Source organism: Cynara cardunculus, assembly GCF_001531365.2.
Source record: "Cynara cardunculus var. scolymus isolate 2C chromosome LG 3, CcrdV1, whole genome shotgun sequence".
NCBI lineage: Eukaryota > Viridiplantae > Streptophyta > Magnoliopsida > Asterales > Asteraceae > Cynara > Cynara cardunculus.
In genome coordinates, this window is record NC_037530.1 from 39133197 (window position 1) to 39160888 (window position 27692).

Genomic DNA, 27692 nt, shown 5'->3' on the forward strand with positions numbered 1-27692 from the left:
TATATATATATATATATATATATACATATATATATATACATATATATATATACATACATATATATATATACATACATATATATATATACATACATATATATATATATATATATATATATACATATCCAAAGAGGGAGGGAGCAAACAAGTGACTTTGAATTGGGGTACTGGCCAGAAAGTTGGTACAACCATTGCTTTTAGACAAACAAGTCCTTGGTGCTTGAAAGCATCCCTCAAAAACACTCATTTTTTCACACAAAATCTTGACAGACTCCCTCTTACTCCTCTTTTTCATTCAACAATAAAGAAATTACATAAAGCAACAACATTTTCTTTCCTTCTTTTAATAATCCATAAAACCCATTATAGAACACAGCTGTAGTGTGTGTTTCTTGGTATCTTTCTTTATTCTCAAATTTTAAAAATAAAATAAAATTAAAAAGAGCATAGAAATAGAATAAAGTGGAGGGAAGTTGATGATAAGGGGCAAGAATAACACTTGAAGAAAAGAGGGAAAAATAACAGTTTTCTTCTCTTCTCTTCTCTTCAATGGAGTCTGGTTTCAAGAAAATGCAGAAGCTTTATTTAGTGTTAATGGTGGTGGTGTTGTTATTGGGTTTTTTGGTCTGTTTCAGTTCAGCTTCTGTTTCTTATGACCATAAGGCCATCACCATTAATGGCCAAAGAAGGATTCTTATTTCTGGATCCATTCATTACCCAAGAAGCACTCCTGAGGTATAACTTATCAATGCACTTCAATCACTGTTTTCTTTCAGATTTTCTTGATTTTTTTTTTCTGATTATGGATCTTTCCCCTATTTGGGTTTTCACCAAGAAATGTGAATGGGGTTTCAAGATTCTCTTTGCTGTATATATATATATATAAATATATATGTATGTATGTATATAAATTTGTATTTTGGGTGTTGAAGATGTGGCCAGATCTCATTCAGAAAGCTAAAGAAGGAGGTCTGGATGTGATTCAGACTTATGTTTTCTGGAATGGGCATGAACCTCAACCTGGTAAAGTAAGTGTGTTTCTACTGTGTGTTTCTTTAATACTTTTTAGTTATTTTTTTATAATCCAACCTTTATTTCTTTTTTTTTTTCCCAGTATTATTTTGAAGATAGGTATGATCTGGTTAAGTTCATTAAGCTAATTAAGGAAGCTGGATTGTATGTTCATCTCAGAATTGGACCTTATGCTTGTGCTGAATGGAACTTTGGGTATAACATTTCAAGATTTTTATGAATTCTGTTGATATTTTATAAAAAAAATCCAATGTTTCTTTCTTTATATCAATCAATTCATCTTTCTTGTCAATGCAATTTTAGGGGATTCCCAGTTTGGTTGAAATATGTGCCAGGAATCAGTTTCAGAACAGATAACTCTCCTTTCAAGGTCTGCTTGCTCATTCTTTCATACAATTATTATTATTTTGATAACCGTGTGTTTCCGGACCTGCTTATGTCTGCCGACTGAACTCCCGGGTGACCATGGATCGTCTGGAGTCATCACAAGTGAATCTCAATGGTCAAAAGGGCTTTGACAACGCTTGAGTCTTAACCCACGACCCAAGTGGTTTTTTTACACGTGAGACCAACTTGTTTTCGTGTGACCACCTGAATAAAACTGAACCTTCACAACAAGACACTGTGAAGGTAAGCCTTCACGGTGTTTTTGCTGTGAAGATTTGAGGTTTTTCTACCTCGGAGTGTTTTGCTGTGAAGGTTCAGTGTTATTTTGTGGTCTCACGGGTCTAATGAAAATAGGCTGATCTCATGAGAATCCATCCTGATTTTTCCCACTTCTATTTATTGTTTTTTCTATGAATATATTGTAGGATGCCATGGAAAAATTCACTAGACATATAGTGAACATGATGAAAGCAGAAGAGCTGTATGAAAACCAAGGTGGTCCAATTATTCTATCTCAGGTAGTAAAAGTTTCTTTTATATATGCTTTTGTAGCATGGGAACTTTTATTTAAGTAAACCTTTATAGGGCAGGTTCAGGGGAAAACTACACAAAAATGAAAAACTAAAGAACACTTTGGTATCCGTTCATTTGGACAGTATGAACATGTGTATACAAGTAATTCATAAGCAATTTGTCCGGTATGCACATGTGCATCCCAAAAAGCGGGTTCAACTACTTGTATACACATGTGCATACTGTCTAGATAAATGGTTACCAGGGTGTTCCTCAGTTTTTCATTTTTTTGGGGGGTTTTCTCTGAACCTCCCTCATATTTTTAATACACCACAAAGATTTCGGTTTGAACCCTTGACCCTTTGGGAGGTTCGGGTCTACCAACAACCCAGATACCATTTAGGCCAATGACCCTTTTGCCAATCTTGAATCTTTGGCAAAACCCAGAAACAACTTCAATTTATTGTATGCACATGCACAAAAAACAAGAAACAACTTCATAACAGGCACAAAAACCATGAAACAACTTCAATTACTTGTATGCACACGTGTATACCGTCTAGATGAATGGTCACCTGACTGTTCCTCAGTTTTTCATTTTTTAGGGGTTCTCCAGAACCTCTTTCATATCTTTATACACCACAATGATTCCTGTTTGAACCATTGACCCTTTGGGAGGTTCGGGTCTACCACTAACCAAGATACCATTTGGGCCGATGACCCTTTTGCCAATCTTCAATCTTAGCGAAAATCCCATATGACAGATTGAGAACGAATATGGACCAATGGAGTACGAACTTGGATCCCCGGCTCGAGCGTATTCAAAATGGGCCGCTCAGATGGCGGTCGGTTTAGCCACCGGTGTTCCATGGATCATGTGCAAGCAAGATGATGCCCCTGATCCCATTGTAAGTTCTACAATCTTTCATGTTCCTTTTTGTAATTTTGTGGAACTAATTATTGAGTGTTTTCTTGATTTAATAATTGATCTTGGATCCTTTATTCAATGCACATGGCCACTTTTTGCCTTGTCTACAATATAATAACATTCACCAAGTTTTTTGTGTTCATATTCACAAGACAGTAAAATCTTGATTTGGTATTCACAGATCAACACATGCAATGGTTTTTACTGTGACTACTTCACTCCCAACAGAAACTTCAAACCCAAAATGTGGACTGAAGCTTGGACAGGATGGTAAATTTAGTTATAACTCATCTTCGATACGATACTAACTCCCTCTGTCCGAAAATAAATGTCCACACTGAAAAAGGCACACGGTTTTAGAAATGTGTAGTATCAAAAAGGGTAAAAATTGGAAAGTAAGACGCTTTTGTAAGTGGAAACTTATTTTGGACTAGAGATGCACAAGGCCCCGGCCTTGGGGAAGGCAAGTTTTTAGTGAGCAAAAAAAGGCCCGGGCTCTTTTTGGGGTTAAAAAGGGCCTAGTTGGGCTTTTCCAAGCCTGGAGTACCTCCAAAAATTTGGCCTAATTGGGCTTTTGAGGCCTGGCCCGAAATGGGCTTCAGGCTCACTAGGCCCGGGTCGTTGTTCGGGCTTTTTTAGGCTTGGCCAGCCTCCAAAATTTTGTCCTGATTGGGTTTTGAGCCCTCGCCCAGAATGGGCTTCGGGCTCACTAGGCCCGGGATCTTTTTGGGGTGAAAAAGGGCCTGTTCGGGCTTTTTCAGGCCAGGCCTGCCTTCAAAATTTGGCCTGATTGGGCTTTGAGCTTCGGGCTTTTCCAGGTCGGGCCTGGGCTGGGTTTCGGTTTATTTGTACATCTCTTTTTTGGACAAACTAAAATACAAATGTAGATACTTATTTTGGGACAGAGGGAGTATTAAAGGGTTTGCAAATACCTTTGGTTAAGTTCTTTTAATGCAGGTTCACCGAGTTTGGAGGAGCGGTTCCTTACAGACCAGCTGAAGACTTGGCCTTTTCCGTTGCTAAGTTTATTCAAACGGGTGGATCCTTCATAAATTACTATATGGTAACTCAAATGTTATGTTCTATTTCCTTAATAACTCGGTACTTGATAAAACTCCTTGAGTCTCACATCAGCTAGACTTGGACCATTTCTACTGAATATATGTTGGAACCTTCTTTCTTTTCACAAGGGCATTTTTGGAGATTAATCTAATGAGGTTTCTATCTATTCTCACAAATTCGACTGAAATTTTGTTCTTTTCTTGTATTCTGATAGTACCATGGAGGAACCAATTTCGGTAGGACTGCAGGCGGTCCGTTTATTGCCACAAGCTACGATTATGATGCTCCTTTGGATGAATTTGGTATGGTCCAAACCTTGATGTGAATCTAAAGTATCCGGGTTTCTAAATGGGGTCAAACTATAGTAGATATTAGGCGATACTTTGTCGGGATTTGGGATTGGAGATGATTTGTGGACAGGAAAATCTTGTTGGATCGTGAAAGTTCGTTTTCCAAATACAATAATTCGTCCCTTGGGTATCACGAATTCTGTATTGGGATAATCCAAGAGAAACTCGTATCTTAAAGATTGAAAAATCGAGTTCTTATATACACCCAAATTCTCAGTTTACGTATTTATATGAGAGATTGATGGTTACGGGTGGTTAAAAACGGTTATAACTGTTAACGGATAAGATTTGAGAGTAGTTACAACTGTCCCAAAGTCAGAGGCAACGTTAGAAGAAGTCCAGAGCTCTAAAGGTCATGCGATCTGGTGTGACCAGAGCTCTGAAGTGCACGGTCCAGAGCTCTGATTACACTCTCTGATCCATTCTTAGTCAAATTTCCACCAATTTAGGAACAATTTCAAGAAGGTTTCCAAGTGTAACTCTTCTGAAAGTCTCTGCCCCTTGGACCCTGATAGGGGCGCTGCCCCCTAGAACCCGAAGGGAAGGGGAAGCCCCCGTGACCCCGCCTTATGGCGATCCAAGGTGATAAATACAACATTTGTGAGTGTGCATTCCGCACCTCCTGACTCACTTATTTTTGCCTTATCACCTAATAGATCTCACGTAAATCACAATCACACTAAAATGATTGTTGACACTAAAATCACCAACATTATTTACCTATAAGCATGTGTTTTCTCCCCACATTTGGATACAGAAAATGAAGTTGAATCATCGACGACCCTTTTTATATGTAGGACTGAAAAGGGAAGCTAAATGGGGGCATTTGAAAGATCTGCACAGAGCCATAAAACTATGCGAGCCCGCTTTAGTAAGCGGAGACCCGTCTATTGTCTCACTTGGAAACTATCAAAAGGTTGGATCTTTTTTCTTCCCATTGATTTATATTCGATCTTTTTCGAATCCTAAGTGGCCCCACCTCTTACATTCATCATTTTCACAGGCATATGTTTACAGAAACAAATCTGGAGGGTGTGCTGCTTTTCTTGCGAATGATGATAAAACTGATTTCGCAACTGTAAATTTCATGAACCAGCATTACAATCTGCCTCCTTGGTCGATCAGCATCCTCCCCAATTGCAAGAACACGGTTTATAATACGGCGAGGGTGAGAAACATTGTTTTAAAGAACATTTGTTAGTTCATACTAGTTTTTAAGACTTAAATAGCTTCAAATGGGTCCAAGGGCTTGTTTGTTAGCTGCTTAATGAACTTAATGAGACTAACAACTTATTCGGTCACCCATACATGACTCTTTGGTAGTGGCTTGATGATTTAGAAAGTGGCTTATTCAGTAAGCTTCTAGGAGGGAGCTTTATGCAGAAAGCCAAGTTTTTCCAAACCTGTCTTTTCCGATTAAAAAACAAGCTCTTTCCATCTAAGAAACCCCCCCCAAAAAAAAAACAAAAACATTCCCAGTTTATACACATATTCTCACATGGCATCAGAGCCAAAGTCTACCACTTTAGGGACTCGACACCCTGGGGCTATATGTACTCGTCTAGCCCCCTCTCGGAACAATTTGTGCCCATCTAGCCTTCGTTGGGGTTCCAGATCACCATTTCTAGTCGATGTATGTTGGAACTTCCCTCATCTCTTCAAGGGATCGTTATGAGAGTAATANGGGGGGGGGGGGGGGCGTATTAGAGTCCCACATTAGCTAGACTTGAACCCTTTCTCTATATAGGATGAAACCTCCCTTCTCTCTTTTGGAGAGTAATCTAACGGGGTTCTACATATTTTCACATGGTATCAGAGGCAAGATCGACTTTGGGGCAATCGGTACTTGTCTAATCCACTCCTGACACTTTGGGACAATCTTCCCCCATCTAGCCTCCTTTGAGGGGGCGTGTTAGAGTCTAATAGGGTTGCACATATCTTTTTGGAAAGGGTGTCCCAGGCTATGTCTGGACTAATCTTGGCAAATTGTGACTGCAACATATCAGCCTTGATAAACTCCATGGCTACAATTGTTGCGTACGCCTAGAATCAAACCTTGGGCAGGTGGGATATTCCACCACATCCCCAGGACCTCAACCACTATGCCAGAACCGTTGTGGTTAGGGGGTTCGATATATTCTCACAATGTAAAATCACATCATAATGCTGAAAGTGATTCACAGGTAGGTGCACAAACCACGGTGATGAAGATGACCCGAGAGAAAATAGGATTCGCTTGGCAATCGTACAATGATGAGACGGAAGATTATGATGACAATACGTTTGGAACCGCTGGATTATTGGAGCAGCTAAATGTAACTAGAGATGCTTCTGATTATTTATGGTACATGACAGAGTAAGTGCAACATGATCTTTTGGCGTTTAAATCTAAAAAGAACGAAATGATGGACTAACTTTTTGGTTTTTATCGTCTTTTCCGCACTCAGTGTCGAGATCGACCCCAATGAAGGGTTCTTGAGAAGTGGGGAACAGCCTACGCTTACAGCCTTATCGGCAGGCCACGCTTTGCATGTTTTCATTAATGGCCAACTATCAGGTGTGATTGTGAAGCATCATGTTTGTTTGTTAGCCGCTTACTAGGCTTAATGGGACTCAGCTTATTCGGTCAGCTATACATGACTCTTTGGTAGTGGCTTAATGATATAGAAAGTGGCTTATTCAGTAAGCTTCAAAAGTGAACTTTATGCAGAAAGTTAAGTTTTTTCCAAATGTGTCCCTCCCAATTAAAAAATACGCTCCTTCATCTATGAAAAACCCCTCCCAAACAAAAACCTTTGCAATCTATACAGAAAATTATACACCAAATAGTTTTATCCATACAGGACTTATTGGAAAACCAACCAAACCAAACAACCACGTTTGGTTATTTTGGCAACTTTTCAGCTAGCTTATTTTTTGAGCTTACTGAGAAAAACCCGTTTTTATAAAACATTACTTCAAGTAGCATTTCAATAAGCTTGAAGGGTTCTTTTTCCCACTATTTAAATTATGACCCTTATATTTTTTCAATTGATATTTCAGTCTGTCCTTTTAAGTCATTCTAATTGTCATCTAGTTTATCAACAAACCGCTAACAACTAGCTTATCAGCCAACAATTAACTTATCAGCTAGTTTGCCAAAAATAGCCATTAATGTCAAATAACCTACATTCAAGTCTTCTCAATTGGGAAAGATGCAGAACTCATAATAACGATCTTCACGAAATCTTACTCTATGTAGCTGTCTTCTGTTTTGAACAGGAACCGTCTATGGAAGTTTAGAAAACCCGAAGATAACATTCAAAAACACCATTAATCTAAGAGCTGGACTTAACAAGATTTCGCTGCTAAGCATCGCTGTTGGTCTTCCGGTGTGCTTTCTCTCTCTCCGTCTGTGTGTGTGTGTGCGTGTATATATATATATATCTCACACACAAACACATGAAATGCAGATTGACCAATGATTGCGATCGTGAAATTTACGCATGATGTTTTGTAACTTATGTTTATTTTCCAGAATATCGGTCCACATTTTGAGACATGGAATGCTGGTGTTCTTGGTCCAGTTATGCTTTCTGGTTTGAATGAAGGCAAGAGAGACTTATCATGGCAGAAATGGTCTTACAAGGTTCATGTTTTTTTTTTATATTTGAGCGATGTGGAACCCCATCGAATTACTTTTTGAAGAGAAAGTGTCTAAGTCTAAACGATCTGGGACTCTAACACGCCCCTGCAACAGAGGCTAGATGGGCAAATATGTCCTAGAGTGTCAAGTCTCGGACAAAGATGTTCCAGATGGTAGACATTGGCTCTAATACCATGTAAGATAAATGGAACCCCATCAAACTACTCTCAGAAGAAAGGGGTTCCAACATATATGGAACGGAAAGTGTCCAAGTCTAGTCGATACAGGACTGTAAGGGTGCGTTTGGTACACTAGAAAGAACATAACATGGATAACTGTTCCATGTTTGGTAGGACTTATATGTGGAATAGAGTAGAACAGGCGTGTTCCACCCCCACCCCATGGAACAATGTGAAACAGACCTACATTTTACCAATATAACCTCAAAATAGAACTTTCTAAAATATCAAATGCGCCTCCTTCACATTTTATTCATTCTTTAAATTTTATTTATTGTATTTTATGCTCTTTAAACTCACTTTATTGTCCCAAAATATTATTTTTGTACGGTTTCTATATTTTGATTAGTTTATGTAATTTATAAAATATTATTAGTGATAAAAAAATACATAAAAAGTATAGAATAAAAATTGGAAGCTATATAAGCTTTTTATTTGTATCATTTTAATCGTATTGACGAAAACTTTCTGATGATATATTTTGTTTAAAAAAATGTTTGTTTTATTATAATTTAATAAATTAATCAAAATATATAAACAGCTCATTAGGGGTAAATTGGTCATTTTTGTTTGTTTTGTCCTGTCCTGTCTCGCCGACGTTGATTAACACTGGCTCTAATACCATTGAGATATATGAAACCCCATCAGATTACTCTAAAAGAGCCCTTCAAAAAAAATGAGATTCCAACATATATTGAGAAGAAAGTGTCACTCTAACATAACAGTTTTGTGCAATTGTCTCTGGGTTAAGACCAATGTTCTTATTTGAATTGATCAGGTCGGGCTCAAAGGCGAAATTCTAAGTCTTCACTCACTCAGTGGTAGTTCTTCGGTTGAATGGGTTCAAGGTTCTCTTGTGGCTCAAAGACAACCACTGACATGGTACAAAGCCGTTTTTGATGCTCCGGCTGGGGATGAACCGTTGGCTTTAGACATGAACAACATGGGTAAAGGTCAAGTATGGGTAAATGGTCAAAGCATCGGACGTTATTGGCCCGCATATAAGGCATCCGGTTCTTGCACCACTTGCAGTTATGCCGGTTATTTTGATGAGAAAAAATGTCTTAGCAATTGCGGCAAAGCTTCTCAACGATGGTACCAACATATCTTTATAATTAGATTATGCTCACCCTCTTGAGTTTTCTCTCTTTCGCACACTTCTCACAAATCAGGGGTTCTTGACTTAACTTTCCTTTTAAGAAACAAAGAAATTACAAAAACGAGCCAAAAATACATTTAAAAAAAACCCATTTGTTTCTCCAAGTTTTTCACGAAAGGAGAAAGGACCACAAAAATCCATGTGGGCCCCACAAAAATCTGGAAAAGTTGCTGCTGATGGAACCCCCTTGCCCAGTTTGGTGAAATAAGGGGGGATTCGTGAGACATTTCACGAAGTGGCCCACATGCTGATTTTGTATCAAGTGTTAAAAAGCCATTTTGTGAGATGCCTCACGAATCTCCCTCATTTCACCAGACCGGCCAAGGGTCCCATCAGCGACAACTTTTCCAGATTTTTGTGGGGCCTACATGGATTTTTTGTGGGTCCTTTCTCCTTTTGTGAAGAAATTGGAGAAATGGGTGTTTTTTTCGAAAAAAAAAAAGTGTATCTTTGGGTTCTTTTTGTATTTAAAGAAAAAGGTTAGTTAAGTCATGATCCCCACAAGTTAGGGGTCTTTGTAGAAACAGACGCTTTACTCTTGGGGTAACGATGCTTTGTTTCAGGTATCACGTACCACGATCTTGGCTAAATCCTAGAGGAAACCTGTTGGTTGTGTTCGAAGAATTGGGAGGAATTCCTTATGGGATATCGTTAGTGAAGCGTGAAATATACAGCGTTTGCGCTGATATCTACGAGTGGCAACCAACGCTTATGAATTATCAAATGCAGGCTTCTGGTAAAGCCACTAAACACCTGAGACCAAAAGCTCATCTTTCGTGCAGCCGTGGTCAGAACATATCGGAAATCAAATTCGCTAGTTTTGGAACCCCCGAAGGGGGTTGTGGTGGTTTTCGGGAGGGTGGCTGTCATGCCCATAACTCCTATGACGTCTTCAATAAGGTACTCACATTTTCCATTCACCGTTGTTCAAGTCCCAGGTTGGCTAGATTTGGACCATTTCTCCTCAATATATGTTGGACCTCCGTTCTGTTCTCCTTTCAAGATCTCTTTTGGAGAGTAATCTAATGGGGTTCCATATAATTTTCACATGGTATCAGAACCATGGTTTATCACTTTAGGTGATACTTTTGGAGAATCTATGCCTGTCTAGCCTCTGTTGGAAGGGGCATGTTGGAGTCCTGCATCAACTAGACATGGACCATTTTTTCTCACTATATGTTCGAACCTCCCTTTTCCCTTCAAGAGCTCTCGGCTAGACTTGGACTTTTTTTTCTTCAATACAGGATGTAACCTCCTTTCTTCCCTCTAGAGCTCTTTCGGAGTCTAATCTAATAGGGTTCCATACATTTTCGCATGGTATCAGAGCCAAGGCCTACCACTTTAGGGGCTTAACACTGTAGAACAATATGTGCCCATCTAGCCTCTATTAGAGGGGGCGTAGGACGCACCCAATTTTTTTTTTCAAATGGTGGCACCATTTGACTATAAGAAACAAATATAGAAAAAAAGAATTCAAATGGTGGCACCATTTGACTAAGAAAATGACACTAACAGGATTCGAATTCGGGTCTGGAGTGGAAGAAAAGCCTTGCAAACCAACTCTACCAAAGAAAACTTGTTCTTATTGTAGTTTCAAAATACATATGGTGGCACACAACAAATTAATACGGTAATGCTTCTCACGACCCTAAATTTTTTTACACTACGACGGATGAACAGTACGGTGGCACGGGACACGATATGCTCTACGTTGGCTCCGTCCCTATGTTTGAGTACCACATCAGCTAAACCTTGACCCTTTCTCCACAATATACATTGAAACCTCCCTTCTCCCTTCAAGAGCTCTTTTAGGGTGCTTTTGGTATTTAGACTAGACACACAGGATAGGACAAGACAAGACAATTTTTCAACGTTTGGTAAGACAAAATTGGATAAAATGACCAATTTACCCCTAATGAGTTGTTTATATATTTTGATTAATTTATGTAATTTATTAAAGTTCAAAAAAATTTATTTTATAACAAAATATATCATTAGAAAGTACAGAATAAAATGACACTAGAATAAAAAGTTTATGTAGTTTCCAATTTTTATTTTATACATTTTTTATATTAATTTATTATTATTATTATTATTATTCAATAAATTATGTAAAGTATCAAAATATAGAAACTGTATAAATTTTTTATTTTGTGCACAATAAAGTAAAAGTTTAAGGAGCATAAAATACATAAATAAAAATTTAAAAGAATGAATAAAATGTACAGAGAGACGTATCTGATGTTTTAGAAGAGAACTAAGTTTTATTTTGAGGATATATTGGTAAGATACAGGTTTGCTCCACTTTGTTCTTGTTTGTTCCACATAAAAGTTCTGCCAAACATGGAACAGTGATCCCTGTTCTATCCTGTCCAGTGTACCAAACACTCTTATATAGTAATCTAATAGGGTTTCACATATTCTTACAGTTTTAGCATCATGGCCCACCAAATTTCTCGATCAAGATCCATGATCTTTTGGCTTTTGCTGTATCTTGCAGATGTGCATCGGGCTAGAATCATGCACGGTCCCGGTAACACCCGAGATCTTTGGAGGCGATCCGTGTCCGAATGTAATGAAGAAACTATCGGTGGAAGCCATTTGCAGCTGAACAGATTAATAGCTTAGAAAAGGTTTTAAGACCAATCTGGTCTGAATCTTTTTATGATTCTCTTTTTTACGGTTTATTTAAGATTTACGGGCATCCTGTTCTTCGGAATGGCAGTGACGAGAGAGTATTGAAGATGACCATGATACATGCTTTTGCGAATGGTGACGTTAAGTTGTACAGATATGCAACACACCGTCATGGTCCGAAAGCATCAGATTTTGAAGATTGGTGTAAATAGAACGGAAAACAAAAGTTTTCGAGATCTTTCAGGAAACAGAAGCTTAATTGCTTCTGAATGTATTATTTAATGAAGCGTGATGAGACCGATAACGAGTCCATATGTTGGTCTCTTTTTTATGTATCGGTTTTTTCAAGCAAAACGTAAAAGTTATCGGCTTTTTTTGTGTAGTTTTGTTTGTCAAGTTAGTATCGAGTTATCTTTGTGAAACAAGAAAAACTTCTGATGAGATGGGTCTATTTGTTATCGGTAAAGTATAAATCATCGTTTCTTAGTGGCTTAATGATATAGAAAGTGACTTATTTGGCAAGCTTTTAGGTAGAGTTTTATGCAGAAAGCCAAGTTTTTTTTCCTTCCCAATTAAAAAACACTCCTTCCATCCATGAAAAAAACCCCAAACAAATATCTTCTTAATATATACAGACAAATTAATACAGACGAACAACTTTATCTATATATAGGATTTGATGGAAAACCAATCAAACAGCCACACTGTGGATATTTGAGTGTGTTTGGTACATGGGGACGAGCGAGAGTGAGGTTGGCGGGTGGAAAAAATTGTAGACGGTTTTAGCGTTTTAATTTGATATGCTAGTCTAGTAATTTACCAGTCTTGTCTCATCTTTCTGATTTTTATTTTACTTGTTCTGGTGAGACCGAAAAAGATGTATTTTTGTCTCGCTCAGGTTTTATCATGTCCCGGTCTAATTTCAAGTCAAACATAGGACAAGTTTATGTATTACTTTATCTCATCTTGTCCTGCATACCAAAAGCACCCTTGAGGATTTGAGGGCTATTTAGCCGGTAAGCATTGGTCCGTTTGGCTATGATTTGTTAACGGCATGAACGGTTAGACCCTTAATCATCTCATCTTATATTTTTTTGAAAGGTGTCATAGGTTACGACTGAACTAATCCTGACAAATTATGATTGCAAGAAATTGACCCTGATAAACTCAGTGACCACAATTATTGTGTACGTCTGGAATTGAACTCCGACCAGATGGGATATCCCACCACATCCCCAAGACCTCAACCATTATGCCACAACCCTTATCTTATTTTATCATGAACCATGTGGCTTTTGGTTCAACCAAGACTAATCCAGTGTTACATGCCGTCAAGATGAATGGTTACCAAGTGTCCCTCAACTTTTCATTTTTTTTAGTTTTTCCCCTGAACCTGACCCTATAATTAAATATATACATATGTTTTTCGAGTCAATGATATTAAACAATATAAATTTTATTATATACTACACACTAAAAAAACAATAGATCAAAAAATGTTAGAAACATCAATATCTCGTTACAAGAACCGTGTATTAACCACACGGTGTACCACAAGTTTAACGTGACGTAAACCAAAAATCTTGAACCATAACACGCCATGACAACTATCACTAGGGGTGCTCATGGGTTGCGTTGATCGGGTTGAAGACATTTGAACAACCCAACTCAATGCTTACGGTTTGAAAAATCTTAACTCAATGCAACCCAACCCAACCCGTACGGGTTGATCGGGATGATACTTTGATATATTAAAATATTCTTCTAACCGTAAATATGTTATTTCTCTACTCATAATTTTCTTTTCATCGTCAACCATTTGATGCAGCTTATTCATACTTCTTACGTATATCACATTCAATTAATTTTCTCAATATATATATATATATATATATATATATATTCACAATTACTGAACAAATATACGAATGAGTTAGATATAGAGAATATATTGAAAATATGTATATATATGAAGAGCGTACATGGTAGTCTAATTCTCTAATGTATATATTAATATAAACTCAAAAATCATATTAAATTCAAGAAATAAAAGGATATCAGATTCATCGAATTGGGTTAAATTCAAATAATAGTAATCCTGTATCAACTCAATATCTGCGGTTTAAAATTTTTACAACACGATTAGACATCAAGTTGCTTCGAGTTGAGTTATCTCACGTTGGGTAGTGTTGAGTGGATCGAGTTGGTCGGGTTTTTGAACACCACTTTTAAAATACATTTTTTATAAAAAAAAATCCAAAAATATCTAAAAAAAGGTTGGGAGTGTTTCCACCGTTTAAAAAGGGGAAATTAGAGTGGACGAAACTTCAACATAAAGTTTGAAATAAGGAGTTTGGGGAGATTGCAAATGGGAGTTCAAACACCACATTCAACCGCATATTTTCCCCCATTTTTGATATCTGATTTTGATTTCGATAACTGAAATATCTTCAATCTCCGCCATTTCTGTTCACTATCACTGTAATCAACCACCACCGTCACTGTTTTCTCTGCAAAATGATGCCTATTGCCGCCGGCGATCATATAGTTTGCTCTTCTTAAGTTCCGGAATCGAAATCAAACAATGGATGTTCATAATAACTGCCTTCTTATGTTACCATTCCTCTGTGTTTCGCTTCTTTTGTTTTCTCTCTACACCAGACGACGGCGGCTCCGCCACCACCACGGTTCACCTCCGGTGATCACGGACATTGTTCGTACTATCAATAGTGATGATCACAGTACCGGCATTGAAAACCTAACGTCTCACGATTCGAACCCTAATAATTCCTTGCTTCTTGAGATCTTACCGGCTCTTTTGGAGGATAATAATCGGGGGGCGGATAACAGCGAGTCTACGGCGGTTGGGGATGAGGAGTGTGGGAAGAAGAAGAAGAAGAAAAGAGGGAGGAAGAAACGATTAGATGGCAATGATTCATCGAAAGGTCAAGTGGTAATTAAGGATGGATTGATTGCGGGAATAGGAAAAGAGAAAGATCATGATGATTTAGTGTGTTTATATCCTTTTACTTCGTCTTCTAGTGCCACACAGAGGAAGATTAAGCAACAATATGATCAGCTTGTTAAGTCACACGAGTCCAATGGATTGACTCTTCTTCAGGTTCATCTTCTTCTTTGTTTTCATCAATTGCTTATGATTCATATGTAATGTTAAATGACTGCTTGAAACTGCAATATATTTGAAGTTTTATGAGCTTTGATGATTTTGAGATGAAGAATTTGTATGTTCATCTTTATCATTTTCTTCTATTTTAGTGAATTGTTTGCTATTATGTGTTATGCTAAGAAGATCTCACTCTCTTACACCATGGTTTTTTCGATCTTCTAGTGGTTCTATGAATTAGACATACTTCTTTTTGTTCTTTATCATTTCAAAATCTGTTTAAAATACTTTCATAAAGTTTTATGGGAATCAGTTCAATTCATTCACCATCTAGACATACAGCTACAAGCCTACAATCATTTGGAGTGGTTCATCCGTTGGAAAACATTAAAAATCTCCGACTTATAAGTTTCGAGCAAAAAAGCTCATTTATTCTGGTATGGAGGAAGAGATTATGATCTACAATCGGCTATTTAGCTGAATGACCTTCTAACCCTCCATTGTAGTTCTAAGTTTTTATGAGAGTATGTTGTTTTAAACTAGGGGCAAGCTGTTTTGAACCAGGGGCAGATGATCAGATGAAGTTCATTGAGCTATGAAAAAGGTTTAGAAGGTTATGCTTTTAAATAAAAACATAAGGTCATTTTTTTAAAGGGCTCTATGATCAAAAACCACAGAAGATGTATCATCTTTAGCATTCTTTTTTCTTGTTTGTAGTTGTTTGGTTAAAGACCAAACCGAACCAAACCAGACAAGCCTGGTATATCCCACCTGGAGGTAGGGTCGGTGGGATGCATGTGGACATGTCATTTACCCCAAAGAGTACGGCGGTTGTTTCTGTGAGGCCCCCGACTTTGAAAAGTTTGAGAGACAAAGAAAGCTTGAAAGTTACAGGTAGAGGAAGGGGCTGCTAAAAGGTTGAACCGTGGACTTCATTGCAAGCCCAAGCCCGAACCATCTGATCTATTGTAGCTTTCCTTGTAGTTGCATAGTTGGTAACTTCATATTCTTTAATTGCTTTTTATGCAGTAAACTTTCTTACGAACCTATTGGTGGTTAAGGAGAGCACAACGTGCACTTGATGAAAAAAGAGGGTGTCTTTGAAAGTGTTCTTTTTTATTTCCTCAAGTGGAATTTGTTTGAAAATAAAGGTTATGCTTGTAATGTTCATAAAATGAGCATTGCTAACATCTCCAACAGCTATGCTGTAATATTTCTAAAATAAAGTATCATAAGTTAAAATTTTCAAACAAATTACATCCAACTCCGACCGACAGCTACTCTGATTTAGCAATTCTTTAACTATATTATTAAAATAGTCAATTCATTTAGTTGAATATTATTTCTCTCCTAAACAATGTAATTTCAATGTCTCCTATTGGTGTAGTTTTAGAGATCTCTTCAAATTTGGAGATTTCTACCCCTTCTCTCTTCTTTTCTCTATTTTTGCATACGGTATAACATAGCTGTTCGAGCAAAAATTACCCTAAATCTCCAAAATCTGTATTTTAGCATAGTTGTTAGAGATGAAATAGAATTTCATTAAATTCAAGATTTTAATTCGCTGTACTGGGATTCCATATGTAAATGACAAGATACGGGTAAACAGAATATGGAAACCAAGTTGTGTTTGGGGGATAGATTGGCGAAACATGGATGAAAAGAGAGTATCCGTAACAAATATGGCAAACTTTTAGTTGTGTTCATTTGCCACTGCAAATACTGGTATAGGACTTCCTGTCCTTTTGTCTTGGTCGACCTCTATCTTTTCTTGGTACAACCATACAAGTCTCTTCTTCTAACCAAGCATCTGAAGGGGTACTGTGAAAATATGCGGAGCCCCATTTGATTACTCTCTAAAAGAGCCCTTAAAAAAAGGAGGTTTCAACATATATTGAGGAGAAATGGTCCAAGTTTAGCCGATGTAGGACTCTTTAACACATCCTTCCCTCCAACGGAGGTTAAATGGGCACAGGTGTCCCGAAGTGCCTAAGGGGCTAGACGAGTACAGATTACCCCAGAATGTCGAGTTCCTAGAAGGCTAGAATGGTAGACTTTGGCTCTGATATACCATGTGAAAATACGTGGAACCCTATTAGATCACTCTTTAAATGAGTCCTTGAAGAGGGAGGTTCTAACATATATTGAGGAAAAATGGTCCAATTGTAGCTGATGTGAGACTCTAACATGTACGTTGGAAATGACCAAACCACCTTTAGATGTAGTTGCCTGAGCTTCTCCCCGCTGTATTCAGCTAATAAAATACTAAAGTTGGTAAAAAGTTCCCCCTTCTCCAACCAGTCTAATCTTTCAATATCCATGTCAAGGACTGAGTTCTTTTCTTTTTGGATATGGGAATTGTTTTGTTTTCCTAATTGAGTGTCCGAACAACAGTTCTCTGCTAATTTTGGCATTTTACGGGGTAGAGGTTAAGTCTGCATACATCCCCCCCCAGACCCTTCTCTCGAGTGGGATTTAACTGTTGGTTTGGTTTGGTTTAATTGGCGTTTTTATGGCATGATTATAAGCAGTTGTCATACAGTTTGCTATCTGAAAGTTATAAGTTTTATCCTCCCCCGTCTTTAAATTTCATAGAATACATCAAGTTAATTATTCAAGCATCATTCTTTTTCTTGAAGTTAAAGATCAAATGATGATTAATATGTGTTTATTGATTACTCTTTAGCTAGTATTTTAGCGATTCACATTATTTTTTGACTTGTTTGCTGTTGTTCGATGTCTAAATTTGGAGATTCAATTGCACCTGCAGGTAGGACAATTTGTCAACTGCTTGATTGAAGCAAGAGATGAATTAAAGCACAAGTACGTAATAAGATGCAATACATGTTTCGATTCATTAGTATAGGACATATAGAGTGAGTTTAGTTCTGTTTTGAAGTATATAATATTTAGAGTAAACTTCAAGTTTGGTCCTTGAGGTTTAGTGAGAAGTGAAAATGGGACCTGAACTTTGATAAGCTCCGAAATCATTCTTGTAGTTTTCATTTGGCTCTGAAAATGGTCCCTGGTTGTTAACTTTGTTTAATTTTTTCCGTTAAAGCGAAGGACATTTCAGTCTTTTCATCAAAATCTTTAATTTTCTCTTTAAAAAAATAACATAAAATTTATTTTATGTTTTCTTTCAAAAATAACAAATTTAGATCCAGAGAGAAATTTTATAATAAAATATTATGTTGTTTGACAGAAAATAAACAGAGTTAACGACCACGAGGGACCACTTTCAAAGCAAAATGAAAACCACAAAGATGATTTCTAGACTTATTAAAGTTTGAGTCCCACTTTCAGACTATTTAGCAAACCTCAAGGACCAAAATATGAAGTTTACTCCAAGATTTATATACGGCAAATACTCATATGCACACTTCTCACCTTTGGTGAAGTTTGAACCCTTGACCTTATGGGAGGTTGGGCTCTACCAGTAACCCTGATACTGTTGGACCAATGACCTTTTGGTATGTTGACTCTTTTATTCGTATAGGTCGGAGGTGATCCATCGGAAGTTTACGATTACGAAGGCTTTACTATTTAAGGCAGATAGGTCTTCATTTGACCGACTACGTCAGCAGGTTGGTGATAGGATGGAAATTTATTTTTTTATGATGTATATTTAAGAGAGTAGGGGGCTGTTTGGTTGGTTTTTCGTTATAGTTTTGTATGGATAAAGATGTATGTATAGATTGGAGAAGGTTTTTGTTTGTGAAGGTTTTTCCATAGATGGAAATAGCGTTTTTTTTAATTAGGAGGGGCAGGTCCCGAAAAAACTTGGCTTTCTTCATGAAGCTCCCCCCCCTATAAGCTTATTGAATAAGCCACTTTCTATATCATTAAACCACTACCAAACAGTCACGTGTGGCTGAGCAGATCAGCTATGAGTCCCATTAAGCTCATTAAGCTGCTAACAGATGCCCTAAATTGTGGTTGTGTTAGCAGATATACAAGCTAGAGTTGGAACAAAAGAGGGTAGAAGAGGATGGATTTGTATATAACTGGCTTCAGCAACAGCTTAAACTCTCACCAGCGTACAAGAAGGTAATCCAATCCTATCCTTTACTATTTCATGTGCTATTCACAATGAATAACCCTGCATGATCATGGTATTCTTTATGAATGTCATTCATTTTTTCCCATGAATATGATGTGTTTTCATCTTGAATATTTTTAACGAAATTCATCATGAATAAAACATGAATAGTCGGTTCCCAGGTTGTCAAAATATTTATGGTTTTTGTTTGAACCTCCCCTTTGATTATATTAATGGGAAATTGTCCAAAATAACTAAAATTTTGCAAGTAGCACCTTAGCATCTTGAAACCCCCCCCCCCCCTTCCCTAACCAAAAGAAAATCAATTTGTAGCCGCTTTTCTACATAATTGACCGAAATAGCCAAGATTTTGCAATTACCACTTTTTATGAAAAGTAGCAATTTTGCAAGTTGCTAAAAGGTTATTTGCGAAATGCTGAGATAGAAGCGCCACTTAGACCATCCACATACCTGCAATTCATTTATGCTTTCAATTGTGCGATATTAGCTTTTGTAATTACCATCTATACACCTGCAATTCTCCTACATTTCCAAAAGTGGTTCCCACTGCAACATTAATTAAACATATTATAATTTTTAAAGTAAATATATAAATTAATGTGATGGTCCCACAGTATATAATTTTATGTACATATAGAGCTTGCAAATGCAAGTGCAAGAGGTGAAAGTCTGACCACCCAATTGTAACCATGTGGCATGCCATATGTAATTAAAGACTATTTGCAATTGCATAAAGGACGGTGTGTGGATGCTCTTATGCAACCTTTTAAGTTGCTAAAATGTTACTTGCAACAGCAGCATTTTGCAAGTAGCACTTTAGCATCTTGGTAAAGTGTTATTTTTATGTATATTAAATTTAAAAGAAGTAGGTTTTGCAAGTTGCTAAAGTGCTACTTGTGACATCTTGGTTTATTTCGGTCAATTGAATATAAAATCTGTATTAAATGAATTGGGAACTCTGGAATGGCTATTTTGGACAATTTATCTTACGTTAAGCTTTTCTAAAAATGATGCTAGAGAACGATCTCGTCTAACAGACATTGACCATCACACAGATGCTTGAAATTGGTGCTTACATGGAGTCGAAAGCTAAATCCGTTGAAACCACCAAAGATACCGATTATGATACATCTGATATTTCTTTCGAGGAGCTATTAGCTCGCGAGAAAAAAGATACTTTTTGGTCAGTTTTCTCAACTCAGCTTCGTTTTATCTTCATCTCTTGCTCAAATACCGTTAGTTCGTTTGCAGGCAAAAAAAGGGGAAACCGAGATCAGGGTCGGGTTGATGGCGAGTTTTTTTTTTTCAAAGCGGATTTTTATTTTGGGTACTCCTGTAGGTTATATGTTACAATTTTTGGGTAAATGGTCTTATGATGTCAATACAATTGGGTCTTGCTTAAACCCAATAATAACATCCCATTTACTTGTCAACAGCTATGTTATACTTTTTCTAAAATAGAGTACTTTTAGGATTTTTTAAATGGTGGAAAATAATTAAAATATTATTTCTCTTTTATATAAGATTTTAAAGATTTCTCCAAATTTGAAAATCTCCATCATCTCTCTGTTCTTTTCTCTATTTTAGCATAACTGTTGGAGTAAAAATTTGTTAGATCTCGGTTTCTATCTTAGCATAGTTGTTGGAGATGATCTAACTCTGTTTTTTGTTGTTCTTAATCCGTTGTTGATCATTAGAAAAAGCTTTTTAGGTGCCTAATTTACCAAGAAAAAGAAAATGTAAAAATGGCAAAATGTAATAAAGTTTAATTTAGTTTCTAATTAATGTAAGGAAGATTTTGTTTTCCTTAATTGATGTAATAAAATTTTGAAATTTTCTATTTTTTACCCATTTTGGCTGGTAATTTGTTGATCTTGTAATATTTGATGATACTAACACCCATATATGATATGTTTATGAAGGAGTTACAACAAAAAGTGGACAAAGAACTTCAAATTTACATCATTAATTGTTACATTAAATGGAAATTTTAGAACTTTGCTATATTCATTTAAAAAAAGGAAATCATTATATTAAATAAAACGAACCAAAATTTGTTACATTTTACCTAAAAAAGAAAATCAAATATGACAAGAGTTGGTTGATAAGCTTTAACTTGATGTAAAAGTTGTAATAATAGGAGGTTCGTTTAAATAGTTCTAACAAGTAACAACTTTGAAACCATGCTTTTTGTAAGCATCCATGATAAATAATATAATAAAGTTTTGTATTCGTTATGAATAATTAGAAAGATACTCTTCAGCGAGATATATCTCGATTTTAATGTTTCGTTTTATTTTTTTGGTCTCTATCGATATTATAATATGGATTATTGTGGTTTTGAACAAGCAATAATGTTTTTTTTTAAATATGAATTTGAAGATATTATAAAAATGATAAAATTTATCTTTTTTTTTTGTATAATTACTTTAATTCAAATTTTATTTAAATTTAGGGACGAAATAATCTGTTTTTGGTTTAATATTATAGTTTTTATAAAGATAATAACTAAGTATTCTATTAAAACTCAATAATTATCCTAATTATGTTTTAGATATATTTAAAATGAGAATTTTATCATGTATTTGATTATATTTATCTACAGTTAGTTACACGAATTCAAATATGGAGCTTTATTTATACACAATTTATCTGTAATCTTGAATTTTAAGTAATACGTATCAATGTACAATATTTCATGTATAAAATATGGCTTTTAAGAGTTTTTATCAAATACTTTATAATATATAGTATACATATTCCTTATAAATATTCATATAATAGGCATAAATAAACTGAAATATGCGGTAAAAGTCCCTTTTAAAATTTGATTTTTCTGTAAACAATTAAAATAAAAAAAAGAAAAATTAATAATAATTATTATTGGAAAAAGGAGAGGAGAAAAACAAAACAGACCTAATCTAAGAAACTAGCAAATTAGGCATGTTCTTTTACTGCTACGCATATTCATATGTGAATCGTTTACACTCCCTCTTGCAATTCAATGCAACTACTGCTACATCTCACCTTCAATTTCATTTGCCAAATTCTCTTTCTCCCTTCATATTCATATACCATCCATCACCTTCTTTACATCATCAGTCTATCTTCACAGATGAATAGATCTTTCGTACAAACCATAAGCACGCGTAAAACCCGATCGTACCCGTTAACACAAAGAAGGCATACGAAGCAATCGACATGTACCCAAAGTACAGAATCCCGGAAACGAGTTTTGTAATTTCCAACTTGGTGAAAAAGTAGAAGATCGAGTAGAGGAAAAGGTAGACGGCGGACGAACCGGCGGTCAAGTATGCCCGCCACCACCAATGGTAGTCTTCACTGCATAACTGGAAGTAACACAGCACCACCGTTATTTCCGCACATGTGATGATCAATATCACAAACACGATGAATAGAAACCCGAATATGTAGTAGAATTGGTTCAGCCAAATGGAGGTTAGAATGAAGAATAGCTCGATGAAAACAGCCCCAAATGGTAGAATCCCGCCAATTAGGATCGAGAAAACCGGTTTCATGTACCAGGCTTGTTCCGGCACTTGTCTTGGGATCTTGTTCGTTTTTACGGGATCGTCCACAATCGGCTTTTTGAAACCCAAGTAACTGCCGACAAAGACCAAGGGTACGGAAATCCCAAACCACAAGCAAACAAGAGCGAACATGGTCCCGAAAGGTACGGCTCCGGAAGACTTCTCGCCCCAAATTAACGCATTGAGAACGAAGAAAATTGCGAATAAGATACCGGGAAACATGAATGCAGTTTTCAGTGTGTTCCGCTTCCATTCTGTGCCTTTGAACATTTTGTACAAGCGGGCGGAGGAATAACCGGCGAATAAGCCCATAAACACCCATAAAAGAACCATAGCCGTCATAAGTCCACCACGGTTGGAGGGTGACAAGAAACCTAGTAACGCGAAGATCATAGTTACGAGTGTCATTCCGAGGATTTGGACACCGGTTCCGACGTAAACAGAAAGCAGGCCGGATTTTGCAGGAGCTCTAAAAACATCTCCGTGAAGAAGTTTCCATCCGGTTTCTTCCTGGGCTTCATCTTGTGTGTCCAATTGATTATAGTTTGCAATATCTCTGTAAAGCGTTCTCATCATGATCATGGCTACCATTCCCGAAAGAAAGAGGACGATCATTAGCGAGTTTATTATCGAAAACCAGTGGATTTGATCATCGTACATAAGGAGGTAAGTATCCCAACGCGATGCCCATTTGATATCGCTCTCCTGCCAAAATTGACAAACATAAATAATGACTAGTTGTATGCAACGGGATGCAAAATTTTATTATAGATCGAGAACGGAATATTAGTATAATTTATCTTTAAAGAAGAAATCCGAAATTTATGTGTAAATAAAGTAGAAATTACAAGTACCGGTTGAACATGTCTTGCTAATTTAGACATCCAGTAAAAAAACCCAATGATTATATGTCAATAATGATGTCAAATCAAAGATTTAAAATTCTCGTTATCGATATAATTTGTTTAATTCAAAATCTTGATATACTTTCAATACTTCAGATTTAAATATAAAGGTGTAAATTATTTTAGTTTTAATTTATGGATAATGATGCAAAAATATCGTATTAGTAGGGATTAATAATTATTTTGTATTTCACCATGTTTATTAGTTGGTTTTGGTTATTAATTAGTTTTATGGAGTTTAAAGAGCTTTTAGTAAACTGGAAATTTAAGGGATTATGCATTACTAGGCAATACCCAATGCTTAATAAGTTGTTATTAAGACTTTTAGCTGAATGCATTATAATATAGCATAGATAAAAAGGGCAAAATGTATAAGCCAACTGAATGGTAGAAGGACAGGGTGCTAGGGTTTCATTAAATCATACCTTGAAAGTAACATCATATGAAAATACCACCTCCTTGTCTGTATCAACTTCCTGTGGCACCGTGCTTCCTTGAATTATATTTTTAGTATTTTGATTGCATGTCGTCAACTGCGGATTCTTGTCATCCCACTCTTTGTACTCATGATTGATACTATAGAAGAAGTTAGGGGAAAAGTTTAAGAGATTTGCATGAAAGACAATCAATTTAGACCAATGCGCCATTGGCCCAGCGGTGCCGACCCATCATCCCAGGAGGTCAAGGTTCAAACATCACCAAAAGTTAAGGAGTGTGCATGCGTATTTTCCGTGTGTGTTCGTGTGTATATATGTAGAGAGGTTCAGGGGAAAACCCTAAAAAATTGAAAAACTGAGTAACACTTGGTTACCATTTATCTGGACGACATGCACATGTGCATACAAGGGTCCAGATCCCTTCTTACGCTTCTCACCTTAACTCCTACTCTCTTACGATCCTTCGGCTATGTGTGTATATACACTTCGAGAAAAAGATTTAGCAAAGACTAGCCAAGTAATGCTGGATCAACTTTGCCATTTGACTATATCAAGAGAAGGTAAACAGGATGGTTCGATACTGTAAGCCATTATAAGTTTTTCCCCATGTTTGATCAAGATGATGTTCAAGAAGCTGTCGTTAATTTCAATGAAGTACGTACTAAAATCCTCCCAACACATCAACTAAAAAAGACAATGAACTACAACAAAAGGTGGCCACACATAAGGCAGGAATGAGAATCAAATACCTGTTTGGAGTAACTTCAAACCCGACAATTCGAGCAGAATCAGTCTCAAGGTCCTTGTGATACATGACTCTAAAGCTCAGGTGGTTATTGATGAAATACTTTTCCTCTTTGCTCTGGAAAAGTAAATGAAAGAATAAATTCCTGACAATATTAAAAATCAAAACAAATGGTTGAGTGCAATTTTTTCCTAAAAAACACACCCCAGCATAGTTTCCTTTGAACCCTACACGAAAACCATGTTCGTAAGTGGTTGACTGAGTACCATCCCTTCTTTGTCTAAGAACAGCAACTGGGAGGTTGTCTAAAATCCTGCATTGCATATCATCCAAAAGAAAGTTATGCAGGGCATTATGCATTTAGGAACAGTCATTTGTAAAGATGTTCAAAACCATAAAGTTACTGAATTTGAGTAATCCTATCCAACTACCATGTAGCATCAGCAACTACTCGGGTACAATGGATATGAAACTGATATGTGCCATAAAAATATGGAAGGGTTTGATAAGCATGTCACATACATGTTAACCCGGTACTCATCATCAATTTTTTCCTTGAAGTTCTTTGCAGATTGAGCATCAAGCTTTACTCTACAACCAACCTTACATGGGAGCTCCTCTCTCATTGAAAACTGAAATGGAAATTAGAAACTTAGATCATAAAAAACATGCAAGGGAGAAACGAGAGGAAATAATAGAACAAATAGTGTTCTCTCAAGTGTTTCCCCCAGCTCTATCTAACAACTAAAATCCTTGCCAAGAATTAGAAAGTTAGAAAAAGTTAACAGATACAGACCGTATAGACTGAGTTCTCTATGCGATCTCCTCTTAGCACCTCACCCAAGTTTTCAGCACTGTTCTGTATGTGGTTGGGCTTACAATAGTTCAAGTAATAATAGTCATATGGAAGTTGTGTCTTCGTAGAAGATAGCTTGTTGACTTTGACTTGAAGAGGATCTCCCTGGTACAAGGATCAGATAGTATTAGACATAAACTTGTTACATTAAAATAGATCAACAAGCTTTCAGAAACTAGAAAATAGTAAGATAAAAGGCAGAAAGATAAACCAATGAAGCCAACTAGGCTTCTCAATTTGATATAGGAACCTTAGAAAGTTGAAACAAATTCCGGATGCATTTTAATTCCCATGTTTATAAGGTAACATAAGAACATAAATCAAGCACCTAGATGTAAGATTTCGATAATTATATACAAGGACATGAAATAACAGGTATTTGGGTTCATCAAATAAAGCCTCGCCTTTTTTTTAGAGCATCATAATAGAAAGGACAGATAAAACTTTGGTTATTCATGAAAGAAACAACAAACACTACATAGACTATAGTACTGTGATCTATCAGGACAATTAGCTTTTAATCACATGGACAATCCTGTCCATAGAGTTGAGACATGATTATAGTTAGTGAGGGGAACATACTTACTCAATTTCTCACAAATCCTTAGAGCACCCACTACCAGTTACATGTCAAAACTATGTGGTCAACCAAAATTATAAGTGCCAACTAAACCGTTTCTTCCCACTTATTTGATCCGTACTCTACAGCACTTGAGCATCCCTTATCAATGAATTGATCTGCAGTTCACAACACTTGATTGGGTTCCATTCATTCATTCATGAACTCAAAAGTGAAGGTCTTAAGAAACTTCATAAAATTCATGAACGGGCCATTCCATTTGCGCTTTCAGCAAGTAGGCGACGCRAATCTATTTCTATGCTTCAATCGGATACCAATTGCTTGGATGCATTTGAACCCTCGAGATGACTTGCATCATAACTAATGCATACATAATACACCTAACAACTAACGCATAGACTCAACAGAAACAGCTGCTGCATCATGCAGATCATCCCAACATACCTCAGTATACATTGAGCAAATTATGATGTTTTTTTCCATAAGATCTACTGCCATTTAAAACAAAAATCTCTTGAGCATTGCAAAAATTAGCATCATCTGACAAGATCAACCAACAGCAACTGTGGTTATACTAATCACCAACGGAAAATCAAATCAGATTTGCTACATCGATGAAAGTACTCCATTCATCCCGCGAAAGCAAAGTGCACATCTCGATCGCTATTCATCTCATAACTAAGTCCTATTTCAAATTTTAAGCATCAAATAAATCCGACGATACTGAATTACGGTTCCTTTCTTACATACTCGACGAAAAATCATCTTCCTAATTTGTATTATACGTTCACAATGTCCAAAAAATTGCCTTTAAACAGACTCTTTTGGAAGAGAATAAATAGCACAATGCAAACAATACCTTCCGAAAACTAATCAACAACAAAAGCACAAACAACTATACTAAAAGCTTAATTCAACGTAAAACCCAAAACCCTAGATCCAAACTAGATTCATACGGATCATAAGCGATACGAAAACTACAACCGTTAAGTAAAACCAAAACCATAGATCCAAGTCGTTGTTGGTTAAACACATAAATAAACGTCGATCTTAACAAATTAAATCTGAAGAAAATGCAGCGATTAGATCCAACCTGTAACCATAATAATCGAGATCACGTACCCTTTGAAAATCACGAGGAGCAACGCCAGGCAAATAGAATGATTCAGAACATGAAATGAAGAAGACGATTGAGATGAAGAGCGTAAGGAGTAATCCATTAGAGCTCCACTCCATCTTCGATCGGAGTGAAAGACAGATCTTGATCGAGTGCAGGAAGGAACCAGAAGAAAATGCCGATGTCGTGTGACGTTAAATTATGAGTAAATTACTGTTTTTTGTCCTTGTAGTTTGTTAAAAACTACAGATTTCATCCCTGTGGTTTTGAAATTGTAATCTTCATTCCTATCATTTCTAATTCATTTCTATTTTCGTTCATAAGATTTATTATTACTTTTAAGTATAAGAAATTAAAATAAAAATGAATTGTAAATCACGGA

General features: G+C 36.5%; 2 protein-coding genes and 1 pseudogene across 3 annotated transcripts; 2 read left to right on the plus strand and 1 right to left on the minus strand.

The window, feature by feature from the left end:
• The first annotated feature begins 570 nt into the window (after positions 1–570).
• On the plus strand, positions 571–12425 carry LOC112508491 (annotated as a pseudogene).
• Positions 12426–14280: 1855 nt separating this feature from the next.
• Positions 14281–20558, plus strand: LOC112509712. Of its 2 annotated transcripts, none has more exons than XM_025114812.1 (6): positions 14281–15053; positions 17827–17879; positions 18556–18643; positions 19005–19106; positions 20175–20302; positions 20371–20558. In XM_025114812.1, the coding sequence occupies exons 1-6, from the start codon at positions 14517–14519 to the stop codon at positions 20405–20407; spliced, it is 945 nt and encodes a 314-aa protein (XP_024970580.1). In that variant the 5' UTR covers positions 14281–14516; the 3' UTR covers positions 20408–20558. The 2 variants fall into 2 exon arrangements, with proteins under 2 accessions (XP_024970580.1, XP_024970581.1); XM_025114813.1 differs by having other exon boundaries at positions 19008–19106.
• A 1421-nt stretch (positions 20559–21979) lies between these two features.
• On the minus strand, positions 21980–27471 carry LOC112509276 (transmembrane 9 superfamily member 7-like). Its single transcript, XM_025114143.1, has 7 exons — positions 27316–27471; positions 25554–25718; positions 25280–25389; positions 24962–25070; positions 24762–24874; positions 24001–24151; positions 21980–23375 (listed from the first exon to the last, which is right to left on the minus strand). The coding sequence occupies exons 1-7, from the start codon at positions 27427–27429 to the stop codon at positions 22218–22220; spliced, it is 1920 nt and encodes a 639-aa protein (XP_024969911.1). The 5' UTR covers positions 27430–27471; the 3' UTR covers positions 21980–22217.
• Between the last annotated feature and the right edge of the window lie 221 nt (positions 27472–27692).